A 27,977-nucleotide genomic window follows, 5' to 3' on the forward strand; every position below is an offset into this window, starting at 1 on the left:
AGCTATCTTATGTGCAGCTATCGTAATTAAGCAAATGTCATCCCTCCAGGGTTTATTAGAGAATCCAAACATAGCAACTTCAAACAAAATCCATATGGTTTATTTCTTAATATTAAATGAGGATTCAATCATTGCTTACCAACTACCTAAATTAATAATATTCACAAATGTAATGACCAGAACCACAGCAAACAAATTCCTAAGTGACTCCGCTGCAGCTTTGCTCTCCACCGTCCCTTCATTGCCATGGGGAATCTCGTTCTCCTTCTCTTGCTCCTTAATCCGGTTCTGCTGATCGATTTCATCCAACGCCAAGATGATTCCTTCGTTTATGGTCCGCAAAAGTGGATAATTGGCGTTCGTACGCTTCGGGATGGTCAATTGAATTCCGGCCGTTTCCATGAAATCACTGAACGTATCCGTTTCAAGTTCACATTTGCCCAAGAAGTCATCAGTATCAATAGACCAAACCATTGCACCGGCAAGTCCTTCGTTCATAGCAAATTTCATTTTATTAGCAATCGACCGGGCTGTATCATATGTGACCACTTTCGTTTGTCCGGTCTCTTCGTCCTTCTGCCGAGCAATTCCCTGCGCCGTTCTACTATCCCAACTGGTTGTCCAGCCGGAAGTCTTATTACTCAGAAACATGCAAATTTCATTATAGCCTAAGAATCCCGGCTCTCGGGTAAAGGGTCCGGCAAAACTAGTGTCCATCGAAGCATCGCCGTAATATCCATCTAGATTCGTAATGAATGTGCGCCCATAAAACGGCAAACCCATCACAATCTTCGAGGGGGGCGCCCCTAATCGGATAAGATGCTGAATAGTGTATTCCTGGAAATGGAAGGGATAATATTATTTTCAATCAAGGATTGGTACATCTTAGCAGATCAAAAACAATCCATGATATGATTTTGCATTTACATATTTGCCTGGCAGGATTAATAGTAATTAGTCGAAGTAATTTCGTAATTTCGCAGGACGACATATGAAGGAAGGAAGTTATACAACAGGTGTTATCGCTCGAGGAACATGGCTGTTTTTGATTTGCAGAGGTGAAGGCTCCATTATAAACTAAGAAGGAAATCCTTGCTCAAGGGTCACGTTTGATTTGAATTTAACGCACGAAAAACAAGCCAAGTAAGCTCATAAATGCAAAAATCGTGTACCCTATTACATTATTTTTTATACTTACGATATTCAGCACGCCATCGCTTCGCAGAGGAGCATTCGCTGAAACTTTCTTGTCCCACACGCCGCCATAATCGTAACACATAATGTGCATGAAATCGAGAAGTTTTCCCAATGATTTCACGTCATAAGCATTGTCAATGGTGTCCTTTGCCGCCCCAATTGCAGACGTTAGCAGAAGTCGATGGTTATTGAATTCCTTACGAAGTTCGCGTACCAAACTCACGAAATTCTGTTTGTCAGCAGGATCGCCTCCACGCTGTGTTGGGTATTCCCAATCCAAATCTAGACCGTCAAATTTATATTTACGAATAAACTCTGATACTTGTTTTACAAAACGCGCTCTCCGTTCAGGACTGGCAGACAGGATTGAGTAGTTTTTGGAACCTTCATTCCAACCTCCAATAGCTAGTGAGACCTGAAAATATGAAATTAAATTTTTGAAAAATGATCAATGATTCAAATGGTCCCACATATTTACCTTTAAATGAGGATGCACTGCCTTGAGACCAGTGAGGCGTTCGTATCCACCCTTGCCGTAATCATCCTTCAAATCTTGCCAAGGATCTGTAATTGAAAGGAAAGTTTAACATCGAATGAAGAATCTTCTTCGGTGATATAATATTAAAATAGAGTCCTATGTTCAAATGGCACATATGTATGTATAGTTGATGTCCATTGCTCTACGGAGGCAACTTGTTCAAATTCCATAATATTGGAAACTTAGAACATTAGCATAGTTTTACTTTATCGAACAAAATTGACAACGATTAAATCAGCTAGTGATTGTAGTGCTAAAAATCCTACTTAGCATTGACCACAGTTGACCACATTCTTCAGGTAGAATTAAAAATGTTCGCTCAGTTAGTAAGTGGTCCGACGTTGGTGAATTTTGCAAAGAAGCTTGCTTCAGGCCGCTTCTGAACAAAACCTTCTTACCAAGAATAATTAAGGAGCTATGAATGAAGCCCTACCTAACAGCTCCAGTTCCAGTTTCCGCATCCTAGAGAGTATTCTCCCCTCCCCCCCCCACGATATACTATGGTTTTGTATTCTGGAAAGCCTAGTGGCAAGTACTTTGGCCAATATCATCTACAGCGGGCAAAGTGCATCAACCAATGTGATTCAGCTCCCTCCATGTCCTACCAAGAATTTTACAATCCTTCTCCACTAATCTGCGCTATGTGTTTCTAGGGCGACTCAGGTGTCGCCTACTTTAGGATAATGGATTTCTTTGGATTACATATGAAGCAGAGAAGTTGTCATGTTCCATACAGTATGACCTATCTACTAGTTCTTCCAGTACCAGGGCCAGACGACGATTCAGCTGAATGTTCGAGATATTTCTAAGCACCGATGAGATGGTGAAAACAGGAGTTAACGCCGGTTTGGTGCCTTTCAGTAACATTAGTGGTCACTACAATGTGTTGTTCCCGTATAATAGCATGGAGAGCATTGATACGGAACAATTTGATGTCAGTGTCGCGCTATTTTTATTTCCAGTTTTTAGGTAAAAGCGTGGATGCAGATCCAGTGCTGTTCTTGGGCTGCGTGCCACCTTCAGCAGAAACAATGCCACCGAAATAGGCAAATTGTTCGACGCTCGTTGATGCAAGTAGGAGGAGTGCGTTGACCCGCCAGAATGAGAGTCTGGAAACTGTTGATGTTAAATTCAGTCCAACTCTGCTTGCCTGCTTCTCCGAGCCCTTAGGTTAAGATTCATAATTCGATGAGAGAGCAAACAGATGCCATTAGCTTTGGCGTTGAAAATAAAGAAGGGAACAGGGAGTCCAAGAAGGATTAGTATTTTGCCTCGATGCATCATGTGACATTTCACGATTTCTGGTAATAGTTATTAATTTTTTTCGGAATACCCCTTCTCTATAGAGCATTCCAGATGAACTCCCTGTTTACGTAGTTAAAAGCTTTTTCAAAGTCGATAGAAAGCAGATGAACGGAGATTTGAACTCAGTAGGCTGCTCCAAAATCGCCAGTGCAGGAGGATCCAGGATGAAAACCAACTTGCACTCTATCCATCAAACTATGAAATAAAATGTTCTTTAATGCGCACCGAGATAATTTAAGCTGTTATCTTAGCGCTGTCACGAATTACTGATACCGAGTACAACATGACAATGAGGTTTCACTTCGATAAGCAGTTTGAAACATGTTGGAGTAACAAGGCAAATTGGGAGAGCGTGGCTGCGACATACGGCCTAAACCGACAACTGATTACTTGGTACACTGACGGATCCCTCACAGCAGAGGGAGCGGGCGCCGGTGTCATTGGTCCAAGGAAAATGTACTTTGAACCAATGGGCAGGTACACTAGCATATTCCAGGCGGAAATTTACGCCATAGACAAATGTGCCTCGTTTAATCTGCAAAGGAACTACAGGGGGCAGAACATAGCTATCTTCACCGATAGCCAAGCAGCGATCAAGGCACTTAGGTCCAACCAGGTGAACTCTAAATTGGTATGGGAATGCCTTGAGACACTGAATACACTCGGCTAGTCCAACAAGGTCTGAATACTTTGGGTTCCAGGCCATGCTAGGGTGGAAGGCAATGAGGCAGCGGATGAACTAGCCAAGAAGGGAGCAGGGATGCCTTTACACGGGCAGGATGGAGCAGTCCAGGGTGCTTATTGGGGAATACGAACCCATGCGTACAAAGGATTGCTTAAACCTCACCAAAAAGAACCTCCGAATCATAGTGGGAATTCTCACTGGTCATTGTCGGCTGAACTATCACCTAGGGAAACTAGGGATATCTACGGACACTGCCTGCAGGTTCTGTGAGGAGGAGGACGAAACCTCTATGCACGTCCTGGGACAGTGTCCAGCACTTGTGCAAAGTAGGTCGATACATCTGGGAGAACACTTAATACCAGATGCAAAGCTGAAACTTCTGGAAGTGGGGAACATACTAAAGTTCCTAAAGGTTACAGGCCTGCTTGAGATACTATGATCAATAGGTACTCTATAACCAGTAAAAGGGGCACAATAGTTCTTCAAGGACGCGGTGCGACTTTCCCTTAACAGAATAATAATAATAGCGCTGTTAGCTGTTATCTTAGGCGAGAGAGAGCACATAAACACCCTTCCAACTGTCATATTCATGGAGGAATCTTGGCAAAATACCCCTTCCTCCACTCTCTGGAAAAGATTTCAGATTCCCAGGATTTACGGATGAATGAAGGAAGCAGTTCCACTTGAGCGCATTGGTGGCCGAGTTGATTTCACTCTCTTTAGGAGGAGTATTCCATATCTGCAACCATTTCATCTACGAGAGGGGGAACTTCACCAAATTTTATACGATTGAAACCCGTGGTGACATGGTTTCCCAAAAAAATGTTTTTCTACATTAGCCTACGAAGTTTTCAGCCCACCTGGTAAGTAGGGTTGAGTGTAACGTGATGGAGCTTCCTTAAGTAAAAAAGTATGAGAAGTCCAGTATAGACAACGTCGTGACAAAAAGTATTCCATCATTGTGTTGATGGGGAAACCAGAAGCTGCCGATAATACCAACGATTCCCTACTTTGTACTACATAGTGAAGCAAGTTGCTGATGCCATAAACTTTTTGACGGTCCTGTGGAGGACTTTAACGGTAGGCTTGTCATCCATAGTGATAAACAGCTAAAGAGACGGAAGATTCTACATCCTATAACAACCGCTGACATTTTGCACCCTCTGCCTGATACGGTAAGCCAAACAGAAGCCAAATTATCTTTACCATAAATGCACAAAAAAAACAGAGTAAATCCGCCGACCTTGACATTTTCTATGCGGAACTGTTCCTGCTGAGTTACAACTTCCACCCATTCGTAAATGTGCAATAGTCTCAGCTTTCCCCTAAAGAATAAAAGAAACGGATGATCATTAAGATTCTGAAAAAAGACACCTTTATTCACTGCAACAAGTGGAGTGGAGTGTGCGTAACTTGCCACTATTGCGCGGATAATAGCCCAAATCATCCTAGAACTCATCTCAATAGAGGATAGGCTGGTTTACGCTCTAGATCCTCCAGTACTGGCTACATCAGCACCTTGCTGATCATTGTGGTGCAGTGCACGTAGTTCAAATCTCCGCTTCATCTACTGATCTTGAGAAGGCTCTCGAGAGTATCAACAGGGAATGAAAATTAGTAACTACTAGAGCAAATATTAACTATTGTCAGGGGGAATTATTTCTGTTTGTAATCAAGAGAGCGTCGGGGGGTTAAATGGACCATGACATCTTTTCTCAAACTCCTCGGCTACGCTGATGACATGTGTTCGCCCCCGTGTTGATTAGAAGGCAGAAGTAGCAGTGAATAGGTCCCATATTGAGAAAGGCAGCTCTATTATAACATGGAATGTAATCCATTATCCCACGATAGACGTTGAATGAGCCGTACTAGAAACACGATGGAGAACAGTGAATGGAGAATGCAAGCTTCTTAGAAAATCTTAGAGGGTTCTGAAGTAGATTTCAGAAAACAGTTAATCATGAGGTTAAATGATAGCCAAAAAAGTCACGTTTCACACACAGCCAATTTCGTCTGTTGTTACGGTAGTTATATCTGGTGGTTGGCAAGGATCGTATGGCAAATTTCGTTTTGAAATTTTTGCATCATGTTCTGGGATGAAGATGAAGTTAATGATCTATTCAATAAAAAATCGATTAATGTGGTTTCGTTTAGGGAATGGAGGGAGTCCTAAGTCCTAAGTCCGCCACTTGATAGCGTACCGAACCAATTGGGAAACAACATACTTCAACAGTTTTGACCCACGGACCCGAGTCGTAAAAGCTATGTGACGAGATGAATCAGCGTTTTCGTCCAAGACAGAGGCAACTCATCAGATGCAGACTCACCACTGGCCTGGGAGGAGCATGACCGAAGTGGCTACAACTGGTATTTGCTCCTTCCTATAAATTCTAGAACACGACATGTGTATGAATTTAGATAAACCTCATTCATTTGTGTATTTTTGAGTGAAAATCTATAAATCTGTCGAACGAGAAACATTGTCATGACAATCTTCAAAGGTTTTGTGTGCCTTATTAGAATTGATTTGATGTCTGTCTGTCACACCCGATTTATTCTCAAACGGCTGGGCGGATTTTCATGAAATTTGATGAGAATATATGGCCTGTGAATTTCTTTACATACAATAAGGGCACCATTTTGTGTTGAGTTTGAGGGAAGGGGGACACTCCATGCATGCGAAAGTAGAGTGATCATTTTTTTCACATAATATGGCCATGTGCAGTATAAAATGAAATTGTTCAATTAGTACTTTTCGAAACATATTTGATATTGGGTAAAACATTGGGGAGTGAGGGCTTAAAATATGACCCTTAAGAAATGTAACAGGTCTCGTTCTCAGAACCTATCCAACCGAAATCTGAAAAAAATCACAGTGGTGGTATTTAAACGAAATCTAGGTCTCAAAATGCATTCCTTTCCGATATCTACACAAATAATGTTAATAATAGTATGTTACACTATTTTAGGAATTTAGCTGGAAACCCCCTTACGTTCATGCTAGAAGTACAACTGGCAGTAGTATAGGGGATAATATAAGGCATAACTCTGAGAAGTTTGAAGGAAATCTAACTATTATTAACAAAGTTATAGAAGATGAAATTTTTACATTTTATGTGAATTTCGTGCATTCTAAAACATGTATGAAGTCATCATAACATATCAATTCGACAATGCCACAACAAGTGCGTTCATTAGGGGGGTCGCAGAGATACATTTCACGATACATTTACGCTAATAAAGCTTTGAGGAAGCGCTTAATTCAGATAGATATATTTATACATCAAACCAGCGATATTCAATATACGTTCTGTACATGTACATATTTATGCTTTTGTGCACGAAGTAAATCGAAAATATGTGTACGATCAATTTATATACGTGCATATGAAAGTGTGGTATTCGGTAATAGGCAATGTTTCTTTGTTTAGGGTGAGTATAATGTCTACGTTTGTAATATGTACGTACATCTTTAGTTTGAAAAAAAAATATGAAGGAAAAAACAGCTATATACGAATGGAAAAATGTGCGCAGAAAAAATCACATAAGATGAACACAAAACCTTTATACCCGAAGCACCAGCTTCCGGTTTTATATAAACCATTTCCATAAATCATCGACATTGCAAAGGCGTATTTTCAAATTGGAAAGCAATAAGATACGCTTTTTCCTTCCCCCTTTAAAACCTTATGTATGTTACCCAAAAATAATTAGAGTAATACACCGGAGCGTCTCAGAGGGCAGGTGAAAAAAGTGCAGATTACTGACTGAGGAAACTATCATCACACCTGGCAGTTAGGTATAAAATGCAAATCCAAAAATAAGGGAAAGGGGGAATTTAAGGTTCAGTACGGATAACCGGCGGGAGTCGTCTGACTTAGTGAAACCACTGATCTTAGGGCGGGTCAACGTCTAGGCACCACGATAAATAGCAGCAGATGAAGTGGACTGAGGATGTGAACCTTTTTATCATCCGCTCCTACTACTAAATAACAAGAACGAGGGCAGGTACAACATTCGTCTCGCGCTAGCATAGCATAAATCAGGTCATTAGTTGCCGGGGGAATATCCTTTCTTCATTGAGGGAATTACCTATCTCGTTCCTTAAGAAGGACACGGTGCAGGGCCCGCAGACACAAAGACGATTACTTCTGAACTAACCCTCTATAAATTCATAACGACCATTATTATTGGAAGGATCAATGCACACCTCGACACCCACAACATTTTGTCCGAGGAGCAGAAGGAAGACTGCCAAGTTGGGTCAAAGGTTGCAAAAAGCAACTCATTATCGACTCAGTAGTAGTAGAATAGGCAACTAGTTGTCAATGAAACTTTTTTAGTTGCTATATCGATTACGCCAAGGCTTTTGAAAGCGTGCCGCACCCCTGACTAACCGACGTTTTACGAATGTATCGCTTTGATCCAAAATTAATAATGCTTTTGGCGATAGTCATGGAAGGAATGCCTCAAAAAGTGCATATCTTCTTGTCAGAAGGGTCCTTTGATGGTGCAACCATTGGCTTTGCGGACGATATCGGGGTAACAGTAGTTGCAAAACGCAAAACGCTTAGACGAGATCGAGATCTACACAAATGAAACGATATCGGTGATCAATTCCTGGTTGCAAAATGCCGGGTTTTCACTTGCTGAACATAAAACAGAACTAGTACAAATCAACAAAAAAAGGAAGGAGACAACCGTGAAAATTAAAGTTGGTGAACAAACAATTTACTCCCAACAGTCGCTTAAATGAGATAAAGCTCAACTTTAAAAAACACATTGAGTGTGCTGGAGCTAAAGCGTCTTCCATCGCTGTAACGAACTCGAGGATACTACCGAACATAGGTGGACCAATCGAAAGTCGATACCGTCTTATTTCAAGGGTAGTTAGTTCCGTGCTACTTTACGCATCTCCAATTTGGGCAAATGTTCTGGAAAACAAATCAAACTGCGGAAAACTAGGAATGGCTTCTGGACTTAGTGCACACCGGGTATGCAGAGCACAACATCAAAAGAATCAGCATATATACTAGCGGTGACAATCCCCGTAGACATCTAGGCGATTGAAGATCGGCGTCTCTACGAGAAAATGTATGCAATCGGGGAGTCTAGTCTACTTCGACGGCAACTAGCACGGCGGGAATCCATCGCAGAAGAGATGGAACAAGGCACAAACTTGTTTTGAAGATGGATTGAAAGAAACCAGGGAGAACTAAGCTACGAACTAACGCAGTTTTTAAGTGGACATGTAGGTTATCGGGCTTATCTACATCGATTTAGACATGACGAGTCACCATGCTGCCCAAGATTTGGTAACGTGGTCGAGAATGCGGAGCATGTTGTATTTGATTGACCTAGGTTTACTGCGCACCGAACTAGGCTGGAGGCCAACGATGAAAAAAAAACCTGAAGGTATTAAGACCCAAGGGGCCATCCGTTTACAGAGCCGGGATTCGTTGAGTCCCCTTTGGTTTTTCATGGCACTGAACACCCTTTCATGGCTATTGAATGATGGCAGAAAACATGGTTTCGCAATAAAGTGTGGCCTGCGTGGTAAGTGCGAGGTGACACACTGGATATATTTAGATGACATCAAGTTGTACATATTTGACCACCTTAGAAGTCTGTTGCGAGTAGTAAATGTGTTAGCCCTGATATTCGGATGGAATTTGGGTTAAAAAGTGTCGAATCCAAACTACCCGTAAAGGTCATCACGAGTCGCATACCAGACATAGCATTGGTGATCTCCATCCAAGCTATGACTGATACAGACTTCTACAAGTACCTATAAATTCTGTAAGAAACCCATGGTCGAGTTGGTAATCTGAATCATGATAAACATGTGAATTGCAGATGGCTATGTGCTGGACAGTTTTTTGCTGAAACAGAGCGATTTGTGTGTGCGCCATTCAAGGTGGCATGGTCACCACCCGAGTTGATAAAAAGCTCATAATGAAAGAGCGGATAGAGAACGACCAGTGAATGCGTGGTTCGGCGTTAGAGATGTTGGACCTTCTCATTTCTGGTTGCACTGTTATGACCCTGATGCAGTACACGAGCAGGCATAATGCTGCATGCAGCCTGTCGCCGAAACCTTATATACAAGCATGGGCTGATCACGGGAACATGTCGCGATTACCGATATATGCCGCAGACAGTGCTAAGTAGTTCTGGTAACATCATGTATTGGGAACGGCATGTTCAAACTGACCGCCACATACCGCACAACAAGCTTGACGTGATATTAGTTGACAGGACGGGTCGTTCCGCGTATATTATTGATGTTGCTATCCCCCCTAATATAGTCACATTGAACGGACATACGTGGATTCGGGAAATCAAAGAAACTGACGTTTCGAGAAAGTGGTTGTAGTTCCCATAATATTGTCAGCTTACCACTGGCCATCACCACCAGAGTCCCTTTGTCTTTCAAGTAGGTAGGATAGTCCGAGCCTAAATGCAGGATACTCAGTGCTATTAGGTTGTTGCACATGAAATGGCCGATTTGGCAATCAAGTGAAGTTAGTGGCGATTTTGCTATATCAAACCACCACCAGTTGGCGCTGTTGGTGTCGGATAATGAAATATAGATACTTCTACATTTAATCAAGGAGTCATTTCAGTTTTGACCATCGTTGTGATAACAGTAAATAAAAAGGAAAAAATATGGAAAAGAGACAAGAACTGTATGAGTTCAAACTTGGTCATAAAGCAGCGGAGGCACCAGGAACAATAACAGCGCATTTGGAGCTGATACGGTAAGCGAACGAACCACACGGCGGTGATTCGAAAAATTCCGGTCAGGCGACGTAAACCTTCAAAGTGAGCCACGTGGACATCCAGGACCATCGAGTGACAACGACGAGTTGCGTTTGCTAGTTGAATCCGACACACGTCAGTCCGTGAGAGACATTGCAGAGAAACTGGGGGTACATTATTCGACAGTTTCCTGGCACTTGCAACAACTTGGAAAGGCAAAAACGCTTGACAAATGGATTCCGCATGCCTTTACGGAGCAAAACATGGCACTTCGAATGGAAATTTGCAGTTCTTTATTCTCCCGCAACAAAGGCGATCCCTTTTTGCACAGAATAGTGACATGTGATGAAAAGTGGATATTATACGTCGCCGATCAGCGCAATGGCTAGATGCTGATGAGCCACCGAAGCATATGCCGAAACCGAGCCTCCATCCGAAGAAGATAATGTTGACTGTTTGTTGGTCTACAGCTGGAGTCCACTATTCTTTTTTGGCACCTGGAGAAACGATAAATGCACAGAAATACTGTGCCCAACTCGAGGAAATACATCAAAAATTGAGTATTCAATGGCCGAGATTAGTCAACAAGATGGTGTGATACTCCTTCACGACAATGCACGACCTCATGTATCCAGAAAAACGATTCAAAATTTGAACGAATTGCAATATGAGACTCTGCCTCATCCACCATATTCACCGGACCTTTTGCCAACCGACTACCCCTTTTTTAAGCATTTGGATCCAAAATTGTCTTCGACGAGTGTATCATCACCCGAAAATTGGACTTCTACGAAACTGACATACATGCTCTTGAATCTCGCTGGGAGAAGTGTTTTGAATCGACTGACACCTATTTTGATTAATTAAGTAAATTTTTGTAAGTTTTGTAATCGTGTCAAATTTTAGTACCAAATCGGTCATTTCATTTGCAACAACCTAATAGTATTAGGTTAAATCCGGCATCTGCCGAGTCCAATAACTTGAAAAATAATAAAGGCTGGCGCTGCAATCCAATTGGACATGGGTCTTGTAGTGCATTAGAGACTTTATACAAGACCGTAATAGTACAATACAGAACTACGGTATGCAGTAGGAGGCAATGCGGTCAGCGTTACACTCGCCCGTGATTATGACCCTGATTTGACTCAGGTACTCATTCACACCTGAGCCGACTGACATCCGAAATTCAGCCAGAATGTGAATCATTCTGCCACCACTGAGATGCGAATCCAGCCTAAAAACTATAATTCTTGTTCTAGCACCCATCAACGAACAATGAGAAATTACAGATCACCATGCTCAATAATATTCTTTCATAAGTACTATACGTTTGAGTATGCTTCCAAGTCTGCCTGCACGCGGCTACCGGAAAAATGGTCCACGCCCCAAAACAGACTGCTAGACATTTCAGAATCTCATCTTTATAGCACATACGCTGTAACTAACAAGCTACTGAAAACTGGTCCATACTAATAAACTGCATATACGTCTTTAAATCAAGCAACGGCTCTTAACAGGTAATCAATCATTAATTTGCCTGAAGAACAAGATAACACAGTATAGGCTGATATATAATATAACCTTGCATTTGAATAGAAACTTATAATTTTCCAATAGCTTCCACATTGCCCACTAGTCACGAATATTTTGAATCAAGCATCGCATCACAGTTCAATATCCGGAAGATACGAACCTCACGCAACTTTACGGATGAGGAAATCAACAAGTTAATTGCACGCAAACACTCTAAGATGAGTCGGAATCGATGAGTTCCAATACAACTTTTAGAGATTCTATTTCGCATCAAATCGAATCTGTAGAAGAATGGTGAAGAAAATCACGTGCATCAACTACTTGAAAACTTTGAGAAATGACGGTAGAAGTTTCTGCAATAAGAAGCTTCTACCAAAAATCAAAATATATGAATCGGGCCATATATGCTTCCGAGCAAACGCACAGCTTCATTCTGGAAAAAAAACATGAAAACCAGTAAAGTACGAGCTATGTACGAGTATAACTGACCCAATCTAAATCTATCCATACAAATTATCTAAAAATATTATCTTCTCTTCTTCAAACTCATCCCCATAACCATTATTGAATTTCCAATATTTCCTTTCCATTCAAAATTCTTCCAACGAATGGATAACAAAAATATTCTAGCTTCACCTGTGCAACGGAAGTGTTTGTCAGAGTATCTGAAGAAAACGTGCAGTCGCCAAAACGAATTTCCTAATGATTGAAGGGTCCATGCAATTACCCTCCCCATTTATTCATTACGAGATCCCGACCCGACTATCGAGACTTCTGTCGATTTTTCGTGCTGAACCCAATGCCAATCCACCACTTAGGTGGGTGCATTTTATAATCCACTGCTAGATAGAATGACAACCTCCTCCTGAAAATTCTGCAAGAACTTGAAGTTCTTAAACATTCCTTTATCATATTTGATGCTGGACTGGTGTGAGGTCAGTCAGATTAAAGTTATTCCTCTTTGCATTTCGACCCACTATTCCCTTCTTACTGTTATAAAGTATGGTCCCTGCCTGGATGGTAGTATGTAATTATGTATGTACAGCAAAACATTACAAATGTAAACTACCATGAACAAACACCTCTCAAAGAAGATAGAAACCTACAAACCGCAATATCGTGTTTCTGGTTAATAATATAGAATTGCTTTTCTTGAAAACAGATCCATTCCTTCAAGGTTCCAAACGACTCTAATATCGCTGAAAGTTTAAACTGGTTGGTTCCCCAGCTTCCGAGAGTCACATTCATTTGCAAACCACATCCGTACCCTCGATAGTTGAATTACCAGACCCTCGTATGCAGTCAAAGAAAGCAACGCTTTAACGGAAATAAAGGGCGCAATCACTGGAAGTATCTTATTACTACCAAATCACAACCTGAAGAAATGAAAAAATACAAACAGGCAGGAATTGAAACCACAAAACAAAGCAACTTTTTGACCCCCAACAAAAGGAAACCTTACCAAGCGATTTGATGGCATCCTTCGCTATGTCCAAGCCGGCAAACGCGTAAACGACGTGGGTGCATAAATTGGGGTTGAAATGGTCGATCGAATACGAACCATCACCTGGTCGATAAACGGCCCACGTTGACACATAGCAAACAACAACTTTATTATGTGCCGGACCTGAAATAGATACAGAAAAAGATACGTAAGTCAAGTTGAAATCAAGGTGAGTGGCTTTTTTGGTTCAGGTGTGTTTATCGCCTTTTGCTTTTTAACGTCCATGTGGAAAAGCGCTTGATGTTGGTCTTCTACTTTCTCACTCGCCATTTGGAGTTTGGGCTTTAGACTAGTGCATTTTGTCGTGACCTAACTTTCATTCATATCAAATAAAAACTAATATCTTCAAAGAAGTTTTCTAATGTTTGATTTCGTTTCCATTGGACAAAATTCAACTGGGAACAATATTTCCAAATCCCCCTTTCCAGTGGACGTTAAACAGCCAAAATTCTCGCAACTTACCGGTTTTTGACGTCACCAATGCGAAACTGAAAACTAATGATATTGCCACCAGCGCGAGCCTCGTCATTTGTGTTGAATTCGGCAGCATCTCGAAGACTTTGGATACCCTGAAAAAAATGCATAGTTCAGCAAAACATTACGTAGTTCAGCAAACTGCTATTGTTGCTTGTAATTGTGATCAAGATCTGCGAGCGCGGATTGCCTTTCGCAAGAAAACCACTTTCACTTTTTGTTAGAAGCTACAATGCGAACTGAAAGGCGAATGTGGGAGCAGCAACGACCTCATTAACTCGGGATTGAGTTTATAATTGTTGGTACGAAACAATTTCTTTGTTCTTATTATAATTAAAGTTCTTTTAGATTTAATATTTCAGTCGTGGACTTTCCATTGAGAACTAGAAATACTCGTTTGTTGGGACCAGTGAGCGCCACCTTCGAGATAAATTACTGGAATTTGTTGATAGTCAAACAAGAAATTAAAAGGTTTTTTAATTATTATGAATAAGCTTTCGAAAAGTTTCACAGTAGCAATAATTTATTTATTTGTTTATTTGTTTAAAGGACAATAACCAGAATAAACTCCAATTATTTATTGCCTTCAGGAGGAGGAGAAAGCAACAATCTTATCCTGTGCTTAAAACTACTTAAAGAAGAGAAATTAAAAGGACCAAGCTCTTGTGCGTTGTACCTTAGGCAAGGATAGGAACCGAGGAGTGAAAGCAAACTTCAAACTCTACGAAAGGCACGTTGAAACTGTCTGCATTACTTGTGTTTTAAGACGCAGTACGGCAGGTGATGTCGTTAGAGGCCGAGCAATCCACCAGACCCGAAGAAAATTTCAAAAATGTATAATACATAAATCCAGATAGGATCTACGCTGTTGTAGGAAGGGGACATTTAGAAAGCAGAGACGGGAGGGTAGTCCACATGAGAGAAGTTTTTCTTAAAGAAGAGGGAGGTGACCAGATCACGTAGCAGTACTCGAGGATATTCCTCACTAGGGAATTGAAGGGGGCTAAGGTAGCTTGGATGGAGTCAAAATCAGAGGCGGAGCGAAGTAGAAAGCCTGAAATTTTGCCGCTCGATTCGTGACTTCGATGCAATGGGTGTCGAAGCGGGGTCTATTGTCGAAAGTGACTCCGAGGTCTTGAATGGAATTTTGATATGATAAGCGATGTTCGTTAAAAGAGTAGGAGAAGGAGGTGGGTGAGGATTCAAGCAAGTAACACTTTCTGATGTTTACCATTAGCAGAACACCGACAAACCACAGTGTCTAGGTTAGGTTGACGGGAAACACAGTCCATAGGCGACGATAAAATGGAAAACAGCTTAAGGTCAACGGCATAGACCAAACAGGGACAAGTAAGGAAGGGACGAAGGTCGTTGATAAACAATAAAAATAATAAAGGACACAGATATCCCTGCTGGACGCCAGAGGACGGCGAGAAAAGAGGCGTCAAAAAAGACGCGGCAGTATCGGTTGGAAAGGCAATGGGCAAACCATAAAACAAGTGGTATGGGAACCCTTAAGGGGGTCATCTCGTATGAAGGCCGTTTTTTTGGCTTTTTTAGAAATTTTTTGTAAAGAACTGAATAAAGATACAAATACGAATTTTACACCATAGATTTATTAATATCTTGAGGGTGCATATTAATTTTTTCAACTCGATCGCATAGTTAGTTATTGAAATACAGAGCAATTTATACACCCATCTCCAAAAAAGGTGTTTTTCTGCTGCCACGCTAGAGGGCGCTGTGATCATCTTAGAGAAAAAAGTAAACGGCATTTTAACATACAGACTCAACTACAGTCCGCAAACTAGGATTATTAAAAAATATTAAAAACTAAATTTTTGGTTCCGTGTTAAACTTTTTTTTGTGAATTTTGGTGTTTTTTCAAGGCTTCTTCAATGAATGAAAACAACTACTGAATGAATCGCAATCATCCTAGTTAGCAGATCGTATGCTTTGAATAACTCGTGAAAATTTCAAAGAATTTCGTTGGATAGATTTTGGGCTATGGTGGCAGCCGATTTTCAACATGCGATTTTTAGCCATAAAACCTTAACTGACCATTAATCTGCTACACCTAGTCGATAAACCGTAGGTTTCTTTACGAAACACATGTACAGTCTTGGCTTAAATTCTTGTCCTTTTAGCGAAGTGATTCGAACGTGATTCGGACTGATAAATACGCGCTTTATTACGGTAATCGAGATAAATCTGGCATGTGACTTATCACGTATTTAACACTATAATCTCCGGACGACTTCGAATATCAAAAAATCACTTTGCCCATATATTCTACACTATATCTAGATATAATTGACGCCAAAAAAAATCGATTCCGCGAATCCGACATACGGGATGACCCCCTTAAAGACGAGCGTTTGGATAAAAGTATTTTGTGATTTAAAGTATCCAAGGCTTCGCAAAGCAGTGTAAATGGTATGCACTTCTTGCCGTGAATTTGATAAAGTCGAGCAAGTTGGAGGCAGTAGACTTACGCTTAACAAACTTTGACGATGTGGTGGCCAAAGTGGGCAGACAACCAGTCCCTAACATATTTTGTGAATGGTGGTGATGAGAACCTCTTTCCATAAGTCGGGGAAATGATTCTCTTCGGGACTTTTATTGAAAATAAGAGATAGATGAAGGGAGATAGACCGACCAGTTTTAAACAAAAAGAGGTTTGGTGGACCATAATGATAATTAACTAGGACATTCAAATTGTATAACAGTAGGGCGAGTATTTAGTTAGGATAGCTCTAATGCTAGTAAGGCGATCTTGTCTAAGGCCCAAAGTAGTTTTCTAGTAAATGTTTGTATGACTTTCCGTTGCACGGGGTATAAAAAGGCCGAGTTCGCCCCCGAAGTCAGTGCAGTTCTAGAGTTAGAACAGATTGCGTCGGTTATGAATATCCCTCGAATTGTATCAGCTGAAGGGACTGTTCTATAATTAATTGTACAGTATAGTTGTATCATTTAGGGTCAAATAAACGCTAATATGAAAGTTATAGAACGGCTTTTTGTCTAGTGCTACGCAATCCAGTGGTACGGGCCATGTAAAGCAAGAACTTGACAATATTGATAATTAAGCAGGTTTCCTGCAAATTCATTGCAATGTCAAGTGCAATGTAAATTTCCCGTAAAATACTAGAATGCATTTGAACTGCAACACGTTTATGTTTTACTTACTCTATAATCTTCAAGAAGTTCACACTTTTTTGGCTCAACTACCAAAGTTTTCACGCACTTTTCTCAGAAATGGTAACGCCAATTGACTCCAAATTTGGTGGAAAGAAGGGAACTGTGAACGTCCACACATACAGTGAGCCACATTGTTGTATGTTGAAGGGAAATCTCCATAAATGTAAAAGCGGGCAGATCGGGGACTGTAAAGTGGTCATTTCTCTCACGGACCCCTTCTCTAAATTTACCTACCCGAAAAATCTGAAAAAAATCAGGAAGCTGGCACTACACTACACTACCCGAAATACCTTCCATATCTATACCTGTTCAAATAAAATGAATAAAAGTATATTACTTTAATTTTAAGTAATTTACTATAAAACTCCCTTTAAATTAGCAGCAGATTGATGAAATTCGCAGTAATGGAGACGATAATATAGAGCATGATCTTACCAAATTTGATGGAAATCGCACTTTTTTTGACAAAATTATTTTAGGTCAAATTTGTCGCTTCATTGCAGATTCTAAGACTTTGGATTTCAATATCATGATTGAGTGAATATTCTGCCATATTATATGCATATACATTACGAGCTAGGTGAAAATATCTTCTCAAATATTGTTATATAAGAAATACACACAACACTTCATACCTGGAACGTTGAGCTTCCCGGCTAGTTTATGCATATATTTTGACAAATTTTGCCTTCATTTTCTTGTAATCAATCTAGCCGGTATGTCAGTACATACAATTTTAATTAGCTCGTGAACTACATTGAGTTTTCTAACAAGCCGGAAACAAGCATAAAAGGTTCTCTTGAATTTTTATGTAAAAATATTAGGGCACACGATGCTTCCAATTATATAAAACTCGTTGGTACATAAGTGGATATGCCCGTTATGGAATTCGATGAGGTACTGACATTTTGACCTTTAGGGAGTAGCAATTTGTCGCGAAAGAGGCAACTTTGACCTACTATAGCTTTGTTAATAATAGAAGAATTTCCACCAAAATTTGACAGATCAAGGATAAAATTAAGGAAGTAAATAGCAGTAAATTTTCAAAATATAATAATATATTATCATTAACGTTTCGGTGCCTAGATTATATGTGAATGGACCACCATATTTTTTTAGATTTTTCGCATGGTTAGTTTCGGAGAATGGTTCCTTGGATTAATGGATCCCTCTCGGATCTGCTCGGATGTACATATTCCATTTGCAACCGATGTCAAAACTAATGTATGCCTCGGAAAGTACTCCCCGACAATTTTTATTTGATCACATGGCTATATTTGGTGAAAAAAAAATTGAGAAAAGTGCGTGTGACAGACGGGTAGACCGATTGACATAGCGTAAACCATGCCTTTTGCGTATCAAAAGCTTCACATCAAAAGTAAACAAAGTTATTGTTATGCTAGTGAACTCCTTTTGGTTTTCACGTATTGACTACTTCATTGCTGGGTTGAAGTTTAACGCATAGGATCGCATAGGCGGTCAAAGGGTAGTATAGATCCCAGGGCGAAATGTCGATTGGTACCCACAACGGAGCACAAAACCTAGGCAACGCCTTCTGAGCCAACACCAACGGCTCTACTACCAAACCCTATCTCCACCTGCATGTGGTGATCAGTGGGAGTTCTTTCTTAATTAAAAACTGCAGACGGTGAAGGATGAGGACAATTCTCCCGCGCCTAAAAACGGGACAAATTGTACCAACTGGTCCTCCAGGTTGGATGTTAGATAAGGTTGACAATTCCACACGGATAACTGACGTTACGAAGCCCCAAAGGAACCTCAAACAGGATGAAGTTTACATCGACGAATCCAGCAACGAAAACGGAATAACGATTTGCGCATTTCCTCATTGAACGTGCGCTCCCTGTACAGATTGAATGTTGCCCAGCAGTGTCCCAATATAAGACTGATTTAACATCCTAGTAGCTAGTTTGCGCGGAAAGCAAACATATGTGGACCTCTCCAGACATTGTTGTTTGAACTACGCCACCTCTCAGCCTTGAAGAATGTCAGAACATATAGGAGGGCCAATATATACTCAGATCACTATCTCGTTGGGTAGAGAGTTCCTGGAGATGAAGCATCAACAAATGATCTTTACAATCACCTGAAAAACGTTATCATACGGCCACAAACATACTTCGCCTCAGGCGCAAAAAGAGTCGGAATGTAAGCTTGCAACGGAAGGGAAGAATGCTACATACCGAGCAATGCTGCACTTTCAAAGAATGCAGGCACGCTCAGAGACTTATCACGCCCTTATCTCCATCGAGTGGAGAAGCGACTTCACAGACGGCAAAGGGAAGTCTGGGATAACTAACAAGTCTGTCAACTCGAGAAGTATTAGGAGCAACAGCACCAGCCGCGGAAGTTTTACCAACGAGTCAGCAGGATGAAGCCTTATACGCCTCGGTGCTCATCCTGCCAAGACGAAGGGAAATTTGATTTTCAACAGAATGGGCATATTGGAGTGATGGGTTGAGTATTTTGATGAACTGCTCAACAATCAGGTCCCACCCACTGAAGACGATGGACAAATGCTGCCACCACCAAGCATAAAAGGAACAATTCGTGCGATTCATCGGCTTAAAAATCATAAGTCACCAGGAGCCGATAAAATTACAGCCGAACTGGTTAAATGTGGAGGCAACCAACTACACCAAGCGGTTGATCAAGGTGTGGGACTGTGAATCAATGCCTGCTGACTGGCAACGAGGCATTATCTGTCCCATGCCAGAAAAGGGAGATATCAGGCAGTGCAGTAATTATAGAGGTTTCACGTTGCTGAGAGAATGAAAGAATTCGGTACTCCGACGAAATTGATAAGACTAATTACGCTGACCCTGAGCAATGTGCGAGGCCAGATAAAAGCAGCATGATCACTCTCGAGACCATTCAACATCAACAACGGTCTAAAACAAGGGGATGCTCTATCATGCGTCCTCTTTAACTTGGCCATGGAGAAAGTGATTTGCGATGCAGATGAAAATGCCAGAGGCACCATTGTCTTCAAGTCCACCCAACCACTGACCTACGCTGAGGATATTGACATTATGAGAAGAACTACCCGAGATATACAGTCTACCTTCATCTAGATCGAGTAGGCGGCGCGAGATCTTGGGCTGCACATTAATAAAGGCAAGACGAAGTACATGTCAGAACTAAATTCCAAAGGCCCAACAACATCGAATGACACTAATCAAACAAGAACAATGAAAATAGAAGACTACAACTTTGCGACTGTTGAAAATTCCTCTATCTAGGGTCGAAAATCACAGCCGATAGCAGCATGGCGACGAAATCCGCGCACGGTTCTTGGCTGCCAACAGAGTCTATTTCAGCTTACAAAAACTGTTTCGCTCGAAACGTCTCACCATAGGGTCAAATCTCTTACTGTACAAGACACCGATCTTGGCAATCCTTATATATGGAGTGCCAATAATCATGCAGGCAACAACATCAAATGGTATTGATCAAAAATAAAACAGCTGCGACAATAAAATCCGTGCATGGTTGTTTGCAGCTAATAGAGACTATTTCAACTTACAAAAACTGTTCCGCTCGAAATGTCTCTCCATAGGGACAAACCTCCTACTGTACAAGACAAACTACCGGTGGGTTGGTTGATCTTGCCAGTCCTCATGTATTCCTTGGAGACTTGGGTTCTTAACAAGAAAAACTGCAAACCCTTGGCCGCGTTCAAGTGAAAAATCCTCCGAAGAATTTTTAGCCCCCTACATAAGGGTGGACAATTCCGCAGCGTCTATAACGATGAATTGATGCGGGATACCATGATTGTCTGATTATGGATAAAACCCGGCTCAACAGGTTGCGGTGGGCAACTCACCTAATCCATATGGGTGACGATAAGGGCAATATCGAAGGTAAAAAAGACGTGGCAGGCCGTGCCCCAGATGGAGCGATAGCGTAGCTTTTACTGATATTAAATTGGTGGAAGTCGGCGCAAAACCCGAATGCCTGTAGGCAGGCCTAGACCGGATACCGATTGTTGCGCGTTTTTCGTAATTCGCGTTTAACTCTTATACTCGTTTGGTCGAATTTTTTTACAAGTATGAAGATTGTGAAATGATGCTCAAGTAATGGGTGATTCATTTAGACTCTTTATATGGTGAGGTTTTTTTACAGATCACGTCTCGCACATGTCAAATAGTCATGTCACCAACATTCAATTAAATGTGTTTTTCATGTCCTTAGAAGTATTTATCGTGCATATCATCGACTTTTCAACGTCCTAAACACGCACTGAATAAATGCCAAAAAATTAGAAATTGACGAAGAGCACTAATAAGCGCACATTTCACTATAAAGAACACATTAAATGCATAATCCCGCAACCCCTTAAAGCGCAACTAAGAAAAGACGAGAATAAACTTATAAAATGCTGACTGACAAGTTTTGGCAACTTCTTTCTCCCGCCCCTTTTAACAAAATATCACAGACAACAGGGTTATAACAGGATGCATTCTGTCAAAAGAATAATCGGGAGGTGAATTTCACTTGTCCAAAAATCTTAGTAATCTGAGATTTTTCTCAGCCAGGACGAATATAAGGGGATGTCTCTGCTGAGGGTTGACGAAACTCGCAACCCGCTGCAGCTAACTAACGGGGGTCCCTATAAGATCCTCGAACGTGGGGAGCATGCGTCTAGTTCGGACGTCGTTAGACCCAAGACGATCTCCTTAGCCCGCCAACCACGTTGAGTTCGGTCTATCGGTTATCCCAGAAGAGCCCGCAATGCACCCGTCCACCAAATGAACTGACAGCATTATCCACGTACAGGCAAGCCGCAATATCATTAGTTCAACTCTAGACGTGGAAGGCCTTGAGACGAGAACTTCAGATATTTTTGTTTATGAGCATTTATCAAAAATGTTCATTAGCGATGAAGATACCCGGAAAATTATCGCTCACAGCTTAAAGAAGCATGAAAGCCTGTTGGCGGTATCATTGTTCATTCGATCACCGACCGCTTGGATAATCAAAACTGACAGACCAACTTCGTCATATGCACTTACAATCGCCGATAAAATGCGAATTCTTCAGGCGTAACTGACAGACCGAACTGAGGGTGGATGGGGGGCTTTACGCAGGCTGAAGCCTTTCTTCCAAGAAGCAGTCGGCGTCCTCCAGTCGGCATCCTCCAGTCGGCGTCTACCAGTCGACCACAGCCGAGTAGCCCGCCACGGAATCTCTCGCCGAACCCCCTAGGTTCAGCTGGAGACCGAGTGTTGTGGCATAGCGAAGGGCGCTGACGGCAAAAATCCAACAAGCGATCCCAAACCAAGATCACCAGCTGATCCGAACACGCTGACGGCCAATGTGGCCATATTGACGGCGGCAATGAATGGTTTGCGTACGAAAGAGCGGTCGCAGACACTTTCAATCTCCGCCTCGAGAAATGGGCGTACGAATAGCTGCGTGCCGCGGTGCACATTAAACCCAGGTGTGTGCTGGTATTATCGTACGGTTACAGATCAGGCCACTAAATGTACCAGCCCATTTGCTTATCTCGCGAACCTGGAGAACGCGGTGCCATCTACCCTATGAGCAACACCACGTGCAATTATCTAATGGGCACGGAAGTCTTAATCCTCCCCGTCCCCAGAGCCAACAAGCTTTCTCCTCAGTAGCTGAAATTAGCAACAGCAAACTCCACGCTCATCAATACTCTCCGCAAGCAAATTGTCGTATTTTTTTGACCTCTCGCCAAGGCTTAGATTTAATCCCTGTAGTTTCCGAAGATATTCCAAAGACAGCAATTTGCATACCTTTCGGATTCTTCGAGGTCACACGAATGACTTTTGGGCTGTGCAATGAAACGCAAACTTTTCAGAGATTCATTTATTTACTACGAAACTTAGACTTCTGTTTCGTAAACTTGGATGACATTCTGGTCGCCTCCTCCAACGAGTCCGAGCATTTGGCACTTCTCGAGGCATTTTTCAATGACTTCTTTACAATGACCTACTTCTTGACGTTGAAAAGTGCAGATTTATCCAGCAGCAGGTGAAAATTCTAGGCATTTCCCTTACCTCTGATGGCATACAACTCAAGTCAGACAAGGTGCAAGCGATTCCGAGCTTCCCACTACCAAAGAGAGTCAAAGACCCTAGACCAAACGTCGACAACCGTTGGGTTTATCGTCAAAACAGTTGAATCTCGCTCGATGAAATTATAACGCCTATGACGTTTTGTCTCGGATCTCCGAAATCAATAACCCCAATAGATTTTTCTTCTTCTGAATTCTTGAGCCAGAGAGTGCATCGCATGCAATAGTGTTAGGTCACTAGACATGCTAGAACTTGACCTGAGGCAATACTTCTTAGGGACATTACAGCACAGTCATGTCCCCAAATCCTCTGTCATGAGTTGATTCCGCGCTTTAGTGTTCCCGTCATAATCATCACAGACCAGGGAATGCAATTTGAACCTACTCCCTTTTTAGAGTTCGGAAAGCTCCTCCGCATATCATTCGCAGTCCAATGGGGAGCTGGAATGTTGGCTTCGGACGCTGAAGGCAGCCATTAAGGTGCGCAATGAGCCGTCCTGGTTGCAGGTCTAGCCTTTCATTCTGTTTGGACTCCGTTCAAATGTCCGCGATGAACTTCCCGCCAGTCCTGCTGATCTGGTGTACAGAGAGAGCGTGGCCACATGGCCGGTAAAAAGTTTCAATAATAGGCCGTAAAAAGTTCTATAAAAACAGTTTTCTAATTTTGAGTTGGCAAGAACTGCGGAACTACTGACGCAATACACGCTGCGCGTTACTCATGGAGAAACACTGTGAGAAGCATCGCCCTCTTTACATTACCTTTCTGGATCTAGAGAAACGTTTGACCGTGTACCACACGAACTCATCTGGTATGCTTTACGACAACACTTAGTGCCAGAAGAACTCGTGCGCTGGGTTCAATTGCTCTACCACGATCCGAAAAGTAAAGTTCAAATTATGGCGGGTGTATCAAAACCGCTTCGTGTCTCTGTTGGTGTTCATCAAGGAATATCCAACGTCCAGCGCCCTACACACTGCTTTATACAGATGATGTTTTCCTAGCATCTGATAGCAAAAATGATCTCGAGCAACTTGTCCAAAAATGGAATGATCGTTTCATGCAACACGGTCTCAGATTGAATCTAAACAAAACTGAATTTTTGACAACCGATCCCCATGAAACAGGCATAATCATTGTCAGCGGCAGTGATCTGCTCAGAACTGAGCGATTTAAATACCTCGGGGCAACTCTATCAGCCGATGGAGAACTGCGTTCTGAAATTGCTTCACGTATTAACGCAATAAAGTGGCGTTCCACAACTGGTGTTCTTTGTGATCGATGTATCAACGAACGTCTCAAATCTAAAATTTACCGCAATGTCATCCGTCCTGTCGCTCTCTATGGTTCTGAGTGTTGGCCGACTATAAAAGACAATGAACGGCGTCTTGCGGTAATGGAGACGAAGATGTTACGTTGGACTAGTGGTGTCACACGTTCTGATCACATCCGAAATAAGGATATCCGCGATCGTTATGAGGTTGCACCGATCGTGGAAAAGTTGCGAGAGAGGCGTTTTCGATGGTATGGTCACGCAATTCGTGCTAACGAGAATTCACTTACCAAGATTGGTCTGAACATCGAAGTCGATGGTAAACGACCAAAAGGAAGGCCTAAACAACGGTGGCTAGATACGCTGGATGGGGATTTGAAAGCCTCGAGATTGCACCCAGATCAGGCATTCGATAGAGCCAAATGGCGAACCTGATCACGACGAGCCGACCGTGCTTGTGAACGGGACAGAGGCTGAACAAAGAGAAGAGATGGGGTAGAAAAATTTTTCAAATATTCCTCATATCTTATTAAAATTTCTTAAGTTAATAAATTAATAAATATATTCTAAGTGAAATAATTGTATATCACTAATTGGAAGAGTATTTGCGTGCTTTCTACCGTCGAAAAAATGCTTGAATGATTGATTGATCGACAAAGAGCAAGCTAGTTTTCGCTCTGTATCCCGTTTGCTTCATCATTGCTGCTTTTATTCGATTTCGAGTAAGCTTTCCACAACAGTGAATACATTTGGAGTGCTATGCCCAAAGAGCTAGAGTTTCTTTAAACTAGTAGTGGTAATAGCTGTTGATGTGCTGCAAGGGAGTGGCCAAATGACTCTGGATTTGAAATTGGCCGAACCAAACTCAAGATGAATGCTAGCAACATTAAGGACTTTCAGTCTGGCTGGGATGCCCTGGCCCGACACAATCTCACTAGGGACCCGTAAACGTGTTGATCAGAAAACGGACACCAAGATCTCTAGAGCACACATAAAAGTGAAAACACCATTGCTGTTTATTCCAAGCAATAGAATCCACTATCCCGGGATGCCCAACGAATAGAAGAGAAGAGTAAGAAGCGCAGACTTTACAGCTAAATTAAGCAATTTCCATGAGCCTCACGGTCATGAAGTTTATATAGTTTTCGGGACCCACGTTAGGCGCCATCTTTGCTAAGTCGAAATACTTGGCTTGGCTTGGCTTAGTAAGGAACTCCAGATACCCCGGTTTTGCGCCGAGATCCACCAATTCGATATCCCTATTTGGCTATTTGGCGTCTTGGCCTACGCCATAGCTCCACCTGAGAAAGGCTCTTTTCTTTCGAAAGTACTCATCGGGACCCTTCCTTTAACACGCCACATGACCTAGCCCTCAACTCAACATAGTAAGTTACCATTTTTTGTGGGGTTCAGAGTTCCAACCTTTCCAATTTTCCGAGAAAATTGCGTATGACAGACAGATTGATTAGACGGACAGACAGCGTTTTCCATAAAGCCTTACAAAGAAAGAGATATTAGATCCACAAAGGAGCATTGAGAGATAGACATATGTTATTCTAGAATCATACAATCTCACGTTAAAAATGTGCTTTTGACCTACTGTAACTTTGGTAACCATAGTTTGCAAAAACTTTCCAGTGTTATTGTTTACATGTTGCATTGAAGTAGGTGAAATAGAGTTCTCAACTAGACTTAAGGGGCCAAATTCTAAAATGAGGATTAATTCCATTATTAACTTTTATTTTGAATATATAATAATAATAATAATAATCGTTGGCGCAACAATCCATATTGGATCAGGGCCTTGAAGTGTGTTAGAGCACTTCATTCAAGACCGTAACGGTACACTAGGAGGCAATGTGGTCAGCATTGCGCTCGCCCGAGATTATTACCCTGATTTGACTCAGGTACTCATTCACAGCTGAGTCGACTGGTATCCGACGTCAAATCACGATGCAAATTCCACTGCCACCAGTGAGATTTGAACCGCGACCTTCCGTATGACAGCCTAGTGCTCTAACCACTGAGCTATTATTTTGAATATATCGGAATGAATTATATTTGAAAACTTATACTTTAGAAGAAAGCACCAGCATGGTTTTGTCTAGATTTTTCCCATTGGTCGACTCTTTTTCGTTTTACACAATCTCTTAGAAAGTTGAAGGAAGCAAAATTGAAAGTAGCTAGAAAGCTGAATATTATGTATGCATTGTGGATAGGTTCAGTTAGCTGTTTGCCGGGGTAGTTTAGTGATATAGTGAGGAGCTCGCGTAAGAACTTGAAGCCGCAATCAAGCCTTGGTTAATTTGTTCCCATATGTGGAAAAATAAGTAATTTGGCGACAATCAAAATTTAATCCTGCTATATGATCATAGTTTTACTTTATAACTTTACAGATGCTTAGCTGTTTCTAGTTTCACTCTACCGTACTCCGCTCTAGAAATTAATCACTGGCGTGACTCAATTTTGTTTGGATCATTCTAATGCATGTCGCATTCATGGGCATAAAATTTGCGTGTATTATTCATTACCAAGAAACCGCGCTCAGAACGGTATAGCAGAACGTTAAAGATCGCGGAACAAATAATCCTTATCCAAGGCCGATGACGCTACCTAGAATATATGCCTAAAAACAGTGCAATTGCCGGAAGCAAATTGATATCTTAATCAGGTAGAAACCTATTGTTCGCGAATCAAATTATTTCGACGAAGTGAACCCATAGTAACTTGAGTACTAAAATTTTGCTTGGTATTCTGGTGAATGATTCACCCATGCAAAAAATAAAAATCAAACTTGAAGTAACGCTGCTCCAACACAATGCTGGTGAGCAGAAACCTGGCGCTCCAGTCCCAGTGAAAGGTATCCGGCGTGGCTAAGACGGTGGCTTAAAATCTCAGCTCTCGCAGCAACCATGACATTATACGCTAATTTGCATATTAATCGTGCTCCACTAACGTATATGTACTGAGCCACCTACTAAAGAACGCATGAAATTATTGATACTGGAAGTATCTATTTCACTGAACACTTTCGAAATTTGCTTTTCTATGCACTTTAAACCGTAAAACCAACACACACACCTGTCTGAACTGAAATTGGATATTTTGAAGATCACTTGAGAGTAAACTTCACAGTGGGAAGCGCGATGTTTATAGGTCACCACAATACCGGTTATATCGCAAAAGGAACCATTCTTATTGGAGCGAATATAGAGCCACTGGTCGGTTATCAGCACTGCAGTCTTTGAGCTAATTAGATCAACTGATATTATCTAAAACTTGGACCCGCGAATATTACTCAAAATAAACCAACTTTCGCCCCATCTACGCGTGGCGAACTAAAAATTGACTGGGCTCGACTCTTGACCAGTTGCAACTCAATCGCGATCTTACTCGCAAGTCTCAACTGCCATCAACTTCCACTTCTGCCTTCGCCATAC

At 41.6% G+C, this 27,977-nt stretch overlaps 1 protein-coding gene across 3 annotated transcripts; it reads right to left on the reverse strand.

Annotated features, from left to right (window-relative positions):
- Nucleotides 1–78: 78 nt before the first annotated feature.
- Nucleotides 79–27,977, reverse strand: LOC119649280 (probable chitinase 2). 3 transcript variants are annotated; one of them, XM_038051370.1, is made up of 6 exons: nucleotides 27,516–27,977; nucleotides 13,987–14,093; nucleotides 13,483–13,647; nucleotides 1,676–1,761; nucleotides 1,199–1,612; nucleotides 79–837 (listed from the first exon to the last, which is right to left on the reverse strand). In XM_038051370.1, exons 2-6 carry the CDS (start codon nucleotides 14,072–14,074, stop codon nucleotides 136–138), a joined length of 1,455 nt encoding a protein of 484 aa, XP_037907298.1. In that variant the 5' UTR covers nucleotides 14,075–14,093; nucleotides 27,516–27,977; the 3' UTR covers nucleotides 79–135. The 3 variants fall into 3 exon arrangements, with proteins under 3 accessions (XP_037907298.1, XP_037907297.1, XP_037907299.1); XM_038051369.1 differs by having other exon boundaries at nucleotides 27,619–27,976; XM_038051371.1 differs by having other exon boundaries at nucleotides 27,494–27,628.

The sequence above is a fragment of the Hermetia illucens genome, chromosome 2, assembly GCF_905115235.1.
Source record: "Hermetia illucens chromosome 2, iHerIll2.2.curated.20191125, whole genome shotgun sequence".
NCBI classification, from domain to species: domain Eukaryota; kingdom Metazoa; phylum Arthropoda; class Insecta; order Diptera; family Stratiomyidae; genus Hermetia; species Hermetia illucens.

What these genes read in the sequence shown, in the direction of transcription:
- LOC119649280 (XM_038051370.1), bottom strand. Translation starts at nt 14,074, where the DNA reads ATGCTGCCGAATTCAACACAAATGACGAGGCTCGCGCTGGTGGCAATA. An exon ending in ATTGGTGACGTCAAAAACCG is followed by an intron (nt 13,648 to 13,986) that starts GTAAGTTGCGAG and finishes TATCTATTTCAG; the next exon opens with GTCCGGCACATAATAAAGTT. An exon ending in CAGTGCATCCTCATTTAAAG is followed by an intron (nt 1,613 to 1,675) that starts GTAAATATGTGG and finishes TCATATTTTCAG; the next exon opens with GTCTCACTAGCTATTGGAGG.